This window comes from Erithacus rubecula (assembly GCF_903797595.1).
Source record: "Erithacus rubecula genome assembly, chromosome: 6".
In the NCBI taxonomy this organism is placed as follows: Eukaryota; Metazoa; Chordata; class Aves; order Passeriformes; family Muscicapidae; genus Erithacus; species Erithacus rubecula.
Genome location: NC_136688.1, coordinates 30,564,629 through 30,576,912, shown reverse-complemented (window position 1 = coordinate 30,576,912; position 12,284 = coordinate 30,564,629). Strand labels below are relative to the sequence as shown.

General features: G+C 32.5%; 1 protein-coding gene across 4 annotated transcripts in view; it reads right to left on the bottom strand.

The window, feature by feature from the left end:
• The window catches only part of FMN1 (formin 1), a 170,747-nt gene that overhangs the window by 39,294 nt on the left and 119,169 nt on the right, over window positions 1-12,284 (bottom strand). For all 4 annotated transcript variants that reach the window (XM_079308080.1, XM_079308082.1, XM_079308081.1 and 1 more), the window contains 2 exons: window positions 11,630-11,689; window positions 9,625-9,745 (listed from right to left, as the gene is read on the bottom strand). In XM_079308080.1, coding sequence (XP_079164206.1) covers window positions 9,625-9,745; window positions 11,630-11,689 — 181 coding nt within the window. The remainder of the gene's footprint in view (window positions 1-9,624; window positions 9,746-11,629; window positions 11,690-12,284) is intronic.

Genomic DNA, 12,284 nt, shown 5'->3' with positions numbered 1-12,284 from the left:
AAATTCTCCACTAATGTAATAAACTTTTGGTTCTTTTCTTTGGTATGAGCTGTATGCTAGTGAAATTGAATGTAATATGCTATTTTGAAAATTGTTTATTTCTAAATGAGCTATTGCAAAAAAAAAAAAGAAAGAAAGAAAAAGAAAAAAGGAAAATATAAGTGTGCAAAAGTATTTGAAAGCCCTTACAAATTGCTGGATGTACATCATGCTTCACCCTCTGCAAATCTTGGCTACAGAAATGGAAAGCATTAGCAAAACATTAAAACAAAGCTGGAAACTGCTGATTATCAGTTTGCCACTGTCTTCAGATTTAATGCAGTACTTGGCTCAAAAAGTTCTTGAAAAATCCCCAATATAAGTGAAAATATTTACAAAATAGAATGTCTCTCACTTAATGCCTATTGGGCAATAGTCTTAAAACTCCACAGACACTTGTAAATCTGTCAAAAGAATCATGGCCCATAAACAAACGTTCATGTAAAGAGCATTTCTGTGTCAATCAGACACAATTTGGAATTTTTTAAGCACCATTTTTAAAGTAAACGCAAAACCAGAAATAGTTTAAAGTTGATAACAGTAAATTACTAACTATTTACTCACCAGAACCTACCAGTAGCATTTACAGGAATCAGCCTGACAGCAAAACCAAGTATCAACACCATGAATTCCTATAAACCTGTCACTGACACTATCCCCTGTGAGTTATGCCTCTGTGGAAGCTGCTGAACCTCCCCCGCTCCTGTCTGTTCAGAGTATGGCAGGTTATACTGCCAAGCTTGCTCTTTTATTTTGTTACAATGCAAACATATCTTTGACAGAAGGATTACTATTTGATAACTCTTTTTCAGAACTCCTATGTTTCCAAGAGCATTTGAAATCATACAGCAAATGAATTCTGCGTAGTGCTACATAACCCCAAATTTCTGTATGAGAGAATCCTTGATCATTTAAAGTGCAGAAACCTGTTAGGCTACTTGGATCTATATGTCCAAATAAAAACCTAATAAACCTCTGATAAAATTCATAAATTTATATTATTCAGCAAGTGCTATATAATTTTCTCACTATTTAGTTCCTTTCATTTTACTTTATTAATTTTCATGTTTGGAAACAACTTTGCAAGGTAAACAAATAGCAACTGGTGGAGATTCATGTTTACCCATTGGACACTGCTGCAGAATCTGGTTATAGTCTCCTGTTATTACATGTACTTAGGTACCTGTTTACTGGAGCTGTTCACATGGTATTAATTGAAGCATTTTCCACTATCTACAGCTTTTGCACCATTGTATAAACTTGCATGTAAATTTAAATATCTTTTCAAATAGAATTTTAAATAATGTACAGAAGGGAAGAGATTCATCTTGATTCCATGGGAGCATGGTAAGAATTTTAACAAACTTCCAACTGCAAGAGGCCATGCTGCTACTGACTCAGAAAGTTTGAGAGACAGTATTTTATTTTTATTTTTCCTTTTGGACACATATGGATAATCAGTACCCATCAATAATAGCAACACATAAATGCTCAAGCATTATCACCAAAGCCAGAGTGGGGCTCACTAACACAGAAGCCTTTGAACAAAGCAGAGATGGAAATGCCATGAAGTGGGGTGGGAAGTCTTCTGAGACAAAACTATCTGAGAAAAACGTAAAAGGGCATCAGACTGTGGTAGCACTCCGTTCTCAAGTTTTTATTGCCTTAGATAAAGGTCAACAATTTAATGCAAAAAAGTGTTAGCACACATAAAACTAAATACACTGTTCTAACCTATTATTTGCTTGTATAGCTACTGTTCTGTGAAGATATTTTCAGCTAATTTAAAAGAAGAAATGTGCTTCTAAATACAGTTATTTTCTTCATACATTAATAATTCCTTTTTCTTAAAAAACATAATTTCAGAGGATAGACAATAATGAGTAAAAAGTCCAGTCTTTATCTGAAACACACAGAAACAAGTCTCTGGTTAGGTGCTCTAGCTGTCATGTATAAATGAGACAGAAAAAACATTTCAGTGATATGTCCCAAGATGTGGGAAGTGAAATAATTGAATTAGTGGCGTACAAAACACCGTAAAGTTCACCTGTTCTGAAGGAGTCAGACACCCTGACAATTCTCACAAGTCTGATCAGATATTCTACCTTTGTCTTTTGAGGGGGCTTTGTTTTTTTTTTTTAAAGTTCAACAACATTTTTGAACTTTTAGAGTTAATGATGCCATACAGAGAATCTTTCAGGACTATATTAGTTGCAACTAACCTAAAACAAAATTTTTTAGCTCCTTGTTTGGTGAAAGGTCACCAACATTTTATACAAATCATTTAAAAACCCTTCTGTTAAAATTGTTTCCCAAGAATACATTTAGCCAAATGAACAAAGACCGCTAGTAAAACTAAATATTTTTCACACCATAGCAACACATCTGAGTCTCTGCTTAATGTACTTCTTCTGAAATGGTAGTTTACATTCAGGGCACCCTTCAGCAGAGAAGCACACTGCAAGGGACTGAACATACATATAAATGATGATAGTGACTAAAGCCTCATAATTTTCCAGTCAAATCTTTGAAAGATTCCTTTAAGTGATTCCAGCACACATGATTAGTAGAAAATTTTTGTTAAGTGTCAAGATCCAAACATACAGAACTCCACACATCATTAAGATCTGTCAAGAGTGTAGAACTGTATGCTAGCATAATCTGCTGAGAAACTGGAACATTTCCCTTTGCTCTGAACAAAAAAAGAGAATATTTTGAAACTGAAGAGTCTTGTCTGGGTAATTGAAAGGGAGACAACATTTTTAAGAAGCAAGAATAATATTTTCATCAGATGAGCTAAGATTTTTACTGTGCTAAGAAAAAAAAAGACCTTTCAAACACTCAAACATTTTATCACTTATTGTACTGAATAAGGGACCAGACATAAGAGAATTTGGCAATGGCTGAAACAGTTTATGAGCTGAAACAGTTGAAGCCGGAAAAATGATCTCCTATTTTCTTCACTATTGCTGGATCTCTGATTTTATGTGCAAGACAGATCATAAAGTTTGACTAATTAATTCTTCTACCAAGTTGGTAGAAGTTTGGTTCAGCTGGACCACTCAGATTAGATTTAGAACCGTGTAAGTTCATAAACTACCTGAAATACTAGCAGGAACACTTCTCAAAGAGCTAATTAGCCCCACTATTATTAATTTGAACCCCCACGGTCTGAACTAATGCACTTTCAATCTTTGATACGTGACTGTCTCAATTCTAGCAGAAATCTGTCCTGTCTTTTACTGCATACTTCTGCAAAGAGAAAAAGCTGATGAGGTCCATAAAGTCACCGTTCCTCCCAACACAAGTATTTAACACTCTCCAAACTATATAATTCATTATTCACTATACACATTGATAGGAACAGTATTCCTCCAGTTCCCAGATGTACACTACCTGCTCCTAGATGTATCCTTCACAGTTATGTAACTAATGCTTAACATACATACACATATTTATTCATTTAAAAGGGAACACAAAAAAAGTGCACATAAAATCATAAGTGTGCTATTTCCCAGATTCATTTTAGAATCTTAACATTTGCAGGATGATTTTTAACAAGAAATTTCTGAGAATTCTTTAGCCAAAGGAAAAAAAGAATATATAAAAAAATTAATAGCATGCCATTGTTTAACCAACTGAAAGCTTTCTCTCTGTGCCTTTGTGCACACATGTAGACATTTGCTTTCAGGGAATAAACTCAAAAACGGAATTGGAATTGCTTTTCTCCTTTATTATATATCTGAGCATTTAAACCATTTAAACCATACTATTCCTTTTTATCAAAACCTAAAAATCCAATGAAATTTTAAGAAATGATCCACTTAAAAAAATTTACACTGAATGTATTCACATATGAACACTACCATTGCAACACTGTCAAACATTTAGTTTTACTGTAAAATAAAATTCAATGCACATATAGAAAATTCATTTTAAATGCCTGTGTTGGATCTTTCTAAATCTAAACAAACCGAAATACATCTCAACCTGCTGAGGCAAGAGACTATTCAAAAAGTGGTCAGAAAATTCTAAGAAAGAAAAGAGTACCAACTCTTGCAAAAAACCCCCAAACAACTCTTTTTTGTACAAAGCCATCCTTCACTCTTCCTTACACCATTTTGCATTGCTCAAAATAGATAATGTAAATATTAGACTGTGCAAAAACAGTGAAACCATATACAAAACAACATGCTTATAGAGAAATAACACATGCACGTATTCAGCTCCTCAAGCTCCATCAGCCAGTTCAAATTTCTACTTGCATGTACTTCCAAAATTTTAAAGAACATGCAACTAACACAAAGAAAATTAAAATAAGTATGTCCTGTAAATTATCATACAACTTCTCTGCTCCTGCTGGGAAATTTTTTGACATGTATGTTAGTCAGACATTTAAGTTCCTTTTTGAAATGGGCTTAAAATATTTAATTTAAATTAGACTAATGCTTCAATCGGTTGAAAGTATTTTAAAAGAGTGTGTTTGATACTTTTTGAAATACTATCCTCCTGTAATGAACAAGCAATCATCTTCTATCAAGATGTAGCTATTGATCCTACAAATTATTTATAAACTTAATAATTAAAATTGAAATAATACTTTGAATTTTCTTGATGTGGTCCAGTAAACTGCCTATCAAGCAAATCAAACAATAGACAAAACCCCCTCAATCTTGTAATCCTTGCACTATTGATTATTACTGTATCATGATTATACTAAAACTCTAATCCACAGAATAAACTTGACAATTTAGTATTAGGCTGTATTATGTAAAAAATAAATATATAATTCCACCTGAATAAATGATAAACCATCAAATTAATTAATCTTTAGAACAAAACTAGGATATAGTTCATTAGGGGATATTTTGTTGCAAAAATCTTTCACTCTGAGGACTCTGACGGGAAAAGACATTTAGGAATTTTAAATTAACTTCTAAGAATAATACCAATTAAACTTCTCTGTCTTTGTATGTTTTCCTATTGATAAACAGTTGCTTAAAGCATCGAGAGTGAGTGACCCTTTTCAACTTCCATCCATTTCTTATTTCTAAATTCTCTTCCATGCTTTGCAATAGAATGTGATGCATAGCTACCTGAATGAGAGCAGTGTGGATGCAAGAGTTTAGTTTGATCTAATCAGCCATGTCAAGAGACAGTGTTAAGAGAGTGACATGACTGGCATGGTGTTTGTTAGCCACATCCAGTCCAATGGACCTATTTCTACAAACAGGAATATATTTTATTATATAAAAATATATATTCACATCTGAAAAAAACTATTTATATTGTCATGACATTTACGAATCAAAATTAAAATGAAGCACCTGAAGAAGAGGCAAGAGAAGCCAGGTGTGTTCAGCCCCATTTAGAGAAAGCAGGCTGAGGATCTAGATTTTCATGTCAACTATCTAACAAATAACTAGAGAAGAAAGAGCCAGACTTTTTCAGGAATGCACATCTAATGAAAATGGAGCAATAGTCACAAGTTGCAGCACAGAAAATTCTCACATGGGATAAAGAAAAATATTCAAGATGGCAACTGAGCACTGGAACATGTGCCCAGAGAAGTGTTGGGATTTCCATCCTTAGATTCAAAACTGAGATGACTATGGCCCTGTACAGCCTGATCTAAATATGAAGTTACTCTTGCTCAAAGGTTCTGGACCACAGGACCTGCAGCTGTACATTACAACCTACCACACTACACTTCTCTATCATTTTAAGATATTTGTAATGCTTCTGTATGAAAATCCCTGTGAAAATGGCCAACACAACATTGTAATTTCTCAACTTTTCATGCATAGATTCACTTACTTCCTTTACAATCTTTTCATAAGGATTAGGCAATTTTACAAAATGGAGTTGTCATAAACTTAAGTTTTGATGGGGAAAAATTAAGGATTACATAGTTATGCAAGATACAGATCTGTCAACAACTAGGTTAAGAGGTGCCCAATATGAAACCATGTCTTCTGTCTCCAACTAACAATTGTATTACAAATCCCTAAAGTCTTCTTTTTATTTTAGATTACTTTTTCTGTCACACATGTGTTTGCAAACACCTACATATATACTCACACACGCAGAGATAAGTTAAATTTTTAAATTTAAAAACTTATATACAGTACTGGAAAAAATATTAGAATGAAAATTGTAACCAATATTTCTACTAATGGCCATGAAAGGAGGGGAAATTATATGCTATGTGGATTTTCAATGGAATCAGAATGTTACAATCTCTCTTTTGGTAAATTTAATTAATTATGGGTAACAGAAGTGACTCTTGAAAATACTTAAAATGGACATACTAGGTTGCCATTTTTCACAATTCAATAAATATCTTTGTTCTTTCATTTGTTAAGGTCAAGAATTCAAAAAAGTTATAATGAACATCACAATATATTACATGAGGCATCTAATATTGCTTACTTTTGAGGAACAGAACAAAATTTTAAAATTGTATGTAATGTATTGCAAAAAGGAATGGGTATGACAGATGGAAACAATCTATAGGGCAATTAATTTAATTCAAATTGTTCAACTTTGGACATAGATTAATAAAGGGATTCATGGCAAAACTTATGCTGGTCTATCAAACTTCAGTAAAGTGGCTTTCTATCTGAAAATCTTCTTGTAATTACACATTTAAAACACTCTGTGCTTATTCCAGAAAAATATCAATTTCAAGAATACCAAGTGGCATTGTCCAAATTAGAAGGTAAATCATGTTTGGTCACAGGGAAAGAAAAATGTGGGAATCATTCATTGCCCTAGACAAGGAATAAGATGTCTTACAATCTTAAGCAAAGCAAAATCTTTTCTTTCCATAACTCTACAGATTAACTGGAAAGCTAGCATATGTTAAATGAATAAATGTATCTGCCTATGATACCGTGTGATAATTAAAAACCTTGGAAACAGACCTGGAGTGAAAACCTGAGTTCACAGAAATTTCTTTCTAGTTGGATGTTAGAGTGGAACCAGATTTCACCCTAAAATTTTCATCTTACCATCTCATATTCACTTCTTTCCCCTTAAAAGCCCATATTAAATGCATATTTTTGTTTCACATTCTTTTTAACCTAAAACATTAATGATTAAAATGTTTGTTCTGGAATATGTTGTGAAAATCTGTTGGATTAAGGTTCTTCAAAAACCTTTTTGAATTCTTGAGTCTACCTACAGTCTAATCCCTTCAGAGTAAAGTTAGCCTATTCCTTAAAGTCTACTCTGAAAGATTTAAAAATAGAAAATTGTATGGAACTCAATCTGTTTATCTAAAAATGATGAAAGGGTTTGTACTCCATCTAGATTTGAACTTCTGGTTCCACAGTGTCTAGGTATTTCAAATCAGAGGTTTATACCATGAGCTTTATAAGATACAACACTCACAATAACTCCATCTTTCCCATGTTAGTATTCATGTTAGAAATATAAATGAATGCCTTGATAAACCAGTAAAATATATTTTTTACATAATAAATGACAACTAATACTAAAAGTAACCATCAAAGTTGCCATTTCAGTTGCAAGAAGTAATATGCTGCTTTTGTTCTAATCATTCCTTACAAATCTCTGAAAAAAGGGAAATCCCTAACAGAAACATTAATGACACAATGAAAACCTCTCTTCCACTTATTACCTTTGTCTCATCCCACTTCCAAGTTAATCTGCTCGAGACTACCTTAGCCAACAAACTGTGAAACAAATCCAATGCACCCTATAAGGCAGGCAGCCCCAGTTAATATTGTTCAAATTATTTACATCTGAAGGGCCGTGCCTGTCTGGATAGCTGGGCCCGACGCTTCCCTGGACTTGGTTTCTGCTACTCACATCTGTTTCAGCTTTAGACTTTCACTGGTATTCTGCCAGCAGCCACAACTTTTTAATGGCTACAATAAACTACAGAGACTCATCAAATCTTTGTTGTACGTGTTAAAATTATAACCTCTTCAATTAAAATTTTGATTTAAAAATTAACTAGAGCACTAACCAAAGAAAAAAATTTGAAAGGGAATCTTTGAAAAAATATAAGTTCTTATATAAGTGATTGTTTCTTTGTTTAAATGTAAGAGAAATAATCCAAGGAATGCTTGTTAGAATCTGTTGCATAGTTTTAAGTGATAAAATACCAATATCTGAAAACATTCCCATAATCTTTTTGGTTTCACATCTTTGCTGTCATTAACGTTGTATCTCAATTGCTTTGGCTGGCTTTAACTTAAACCTCTACAAAGAATTATGGAAACGATCTCAAGATAATTTTTCTAGATTTGCTATAAATATCTGCAAAAAACTGGTTTAGGAAACAGAAACCAGTGATTACAAAAAAGCTGAAATTTTTATTTTAAAAGAGTTAACTTTTCCTACTCGCTGTTCATGCCTTTGCAATGTAGAACAAATATGATGTGAATGTCCCAGCCTCAATGCAGATCCTGCACGACTAAGATGTATGACAGCAGGACGACATGCTGAAAAAGTACAAGATCAAACACAGATCATGTTTCTGCAAAAACTAGCTCAAAAGAGGGCAGGCCAAGGGGCTTGCAGGGCCAAGCGATGAGAGGAGATAGAGCACTCACTTATGCCCGGGTCGAACAAACAACAACTGATACTTTCCTACCACTATTAACCTTTGAAATTATCCTAGGGATGGCAGTGACCTAATCCAGCAATTCCTAGCTGTAAGGATAAACTATTTTGTAACGGTTTTCAGCGCCTTACATCGAAAAACTTTGAAAACAATTATCTTGTTCAACTCTGATTATGAAAGGACTCTTCCATTCTGGTACAAACATGTGAATCTAAATACAAATGTTTTTACATGTAATGTTTTTATGCAGAATCTCTTCCTAAACTCCATCTTCTACACAGAAATCCCTTAGTAAAGTACAAACTTTTCTATAACAAGAAAAAGGCTTAAAATATTCAGTGAATTTATTTTAGAAAATTGCATGTAGCACAAAATAAAAAAGAAACTGCTTGGAATACTTAGGAGAACAACCCTTCCTACTTTATTTCCACTCCGTATTGATTGATAGATGAGATGGGTTTCTGAGCCCCTCTTTATAATAAACATTTTAAAATGTTTATTTTATGTCCCAGGGTGAAAATATTTTGAACTGGAGCTTTTCATTTCCCTTTGCTCTGCCTTGGCAAGCTGTGTTTTATTTCTACATTAATAGCATTCAAATCTTTTTTGTAGTTTTTAAATTGTTGTTATACAAGTACTGAAGAAAGTATTTATGTTATGGAGCTAACAGATATCTACAGTTAAACACATAGTTCTGGAGAAGCCAGAGAAAAATTCACACATAACCAAAGAAATATTCAGAAAGATTTCTTCAGGGGCCTTTCGATTGTAAAAGGGAAAATTACTTTTCAGGATCTCTACTTTCATTTTTATTAAGTCATGAGTTAAATTTTTTTCTTTCTAATTTATGTGAGTAATTTGTGCCACAGTGTAAAAACTCTAAATGAATCAACACTATAAACCTAATTAGCAATAAGAAAACCTCATAAAGATCACATTTTAAATGGCACTTTGTTGTTAGCAGAACAAATGTGAAAGTTCCCAGTTACCTTCTAGATCTCTCTTCAGTTTCCTTAAGTCTTTTATTAGGTCTTCAAATTTAACTTGGGAGGCCTGGAAAAAATCCTGTGGTTCTGGTAAAGGAAAAATACTCTTGTCTGTTCCTGCTTCCTAAACAAACAAACAAACAAACAAATAGGCCACTATGAAAATTGAATGCATTTCCAGTGAAATAAATAGCTTTTAAAAAAAATTCTCATCTATGCAACAGTGTTTTAAAATAACTAACATATTTTAAATCATTCTTGCTGAAACAACATCTCGTTCAAGTTTAAATACTGACCATTCTGAATTACTTAAACTTCCTTTTAGATCTTGTAAAGCAAACTGTGCTCAATTTAAACTTTGAAACAACATTAAATGCACAACATTTCAGTTAATTTTATGTCAATAAAGGTTTAGATATGGAATTAGAAGTTTCTTTAAAAAAGATAACAGGAATGCCCATTTTAATGCAAGAAGGGATCTTATGCCAAAAGTTTGTGGTTTCACTCTCTCACAATTCATTAAAAAAACACACACATAAATTGAAACCCTATTCATATATTTCCCGAAGTAGTTTACATAGATAAAAATACACAGTTGAACATTTTTGTGGCTAAATAAATAACAGGGGTTAAAGTCTGCATGTGGTTCCTAAGTATATACCTTATTTTTAGCACAGTAAGAAAAAAGAATCAGAAGAAAAACAAATAAACAAAACCGACATAAGTCCCCAACAAACAAAATGAAACAAAACAAAAAAAACCCCAACAACCAACTAACAAAAAACTTTTACAAGGTTCAAAGCAGTGTCTTCAATGGAATTTTAAGAAGTATAGTATGTATAAATGTTATTAATATGACATTGCTCTGTATAAGCATATATTACTGAGTTTGAAACATGCATATATCTGCATGGATTTCAGTCTGTAATAAAGCAAAACTCATAGATTGGAGAACTAAGTTCTTTGGGAATGCAGAAAGACAATTTTTTTATTATAATGACATGAACATTTTGGTGGAGAAAGAGGACTGGATGATAATAACACTGTGTTTACTTCCTCCCAAGGAAAATATACTGGTTTTTTTCACAAAATTCCCTGAACTAAAATTGCAGTACAGTAGGAAGTTTGCAGACATATTTAAATAAACTAAATATTTTAATAAATTAATTAGAAAGCATAAAAATCTCAACCTCCTCAAAAAACCCAAAACAACAAAACCACCAGCAACAGAAAACACAAGAAAAAAGAAAGAGAAACAAACAAACCCAAAAACATTAAAGAAAAAATACAGATCTACATATATCAGGACTACTAACTTGTCAATTCAACAACCTTATGTAAGAATTTAAAAAAAAAAAAAAGAAGCAAAAGATAAGAAAGTCAATTAAAATTGTTGAAAATCATTGTTAAGATCAATTAATAGCAACATTTTATTTTAAAATACAATAGTTCAAACTTTCCACACAATAAGTTTGGCTATTGCCAATAACAAATATATATATTTAAGATATTAATGTATATAGTATATATAAATGCATATACAGAGGAGTATCACATACAATAAAATGTAATTCACAGCAGCATTTCACCCCCATTAGCTGACTCATCTGTCTTAAAATATCAATCTGTCCTTGCACTTTTTTGTTCTAAGAGAGAAATCACATTTCTGCCTTCCAATATCATGACATCAGAAGAAATTTTACAATGCCACCCAGATGTAATAAAACAGGAGTGCAGTGACCACCTGCCCAGTCTGCAGCAGTCACAGCTAATTGCTTGCAGTGGTTCTCTCAAAACCCAATGTAAAATTTTCCAAAGTCTTATCTTGAAACTTATAGCAAATTTCATGCCTATTGAGGTACACAACTATCATAAGAAAGCAACAGAAATTGATTTTATTTTCCCATCAGAGGTACTATGTTTAGATTTCTATGAAGCTGTTACAAATCCTCTGACCAACTCTTAAAAAAACTCAGTTTTGGAGAGGCTGATAGAGCAAATCCTTTACCTTATCACAATGGCGTAGGTAATACATGACGACATAATCCACAAGATTAATACCATTATCCTAGGAAAAATTAAAGATGTGTTATTAACACTGATTCAATATGTGAAAATGTTCTCCATTTTATCTTGCCATGAAATTCACAATTTTTTTTGGCCTTAGCATTTCTGGCCAAAAAAAATTGATCTTTTTCAACATTGACTTCATTACAACACTATTAGATCTAGAGTTTATTTTGGTTTTAAATACCAGGCATAAATACAGGCAGAGAAGAATACATGGGAGAAGCTGTCCTCACATTTTATGTAATAATAGAAGGCATTACAAAATAACAATATTATCCCAAATAAATAATATTATTTAATAATATTACTCTTGAGCATAATATCAACTAAGTATTACAGTTACCTCAGATACATTAATGTGAAAAGAATTTCTTGATTCTTATGTCTCAATCATCTATAAGGAAGATCCAAAAAAGGCATAGACACTTTACATATTTTATTCTAAATATGAATAGCATTCATATTTAGCATTCAACTAAGAGATAGCATTCAACTAAGATGTATATTTCATGCCCTGTTATCATATAAATATGAATTTTAATTCTCATTTTATGGAACCACCATTTCCCTGTTCCTGCACACAACTGTAAACA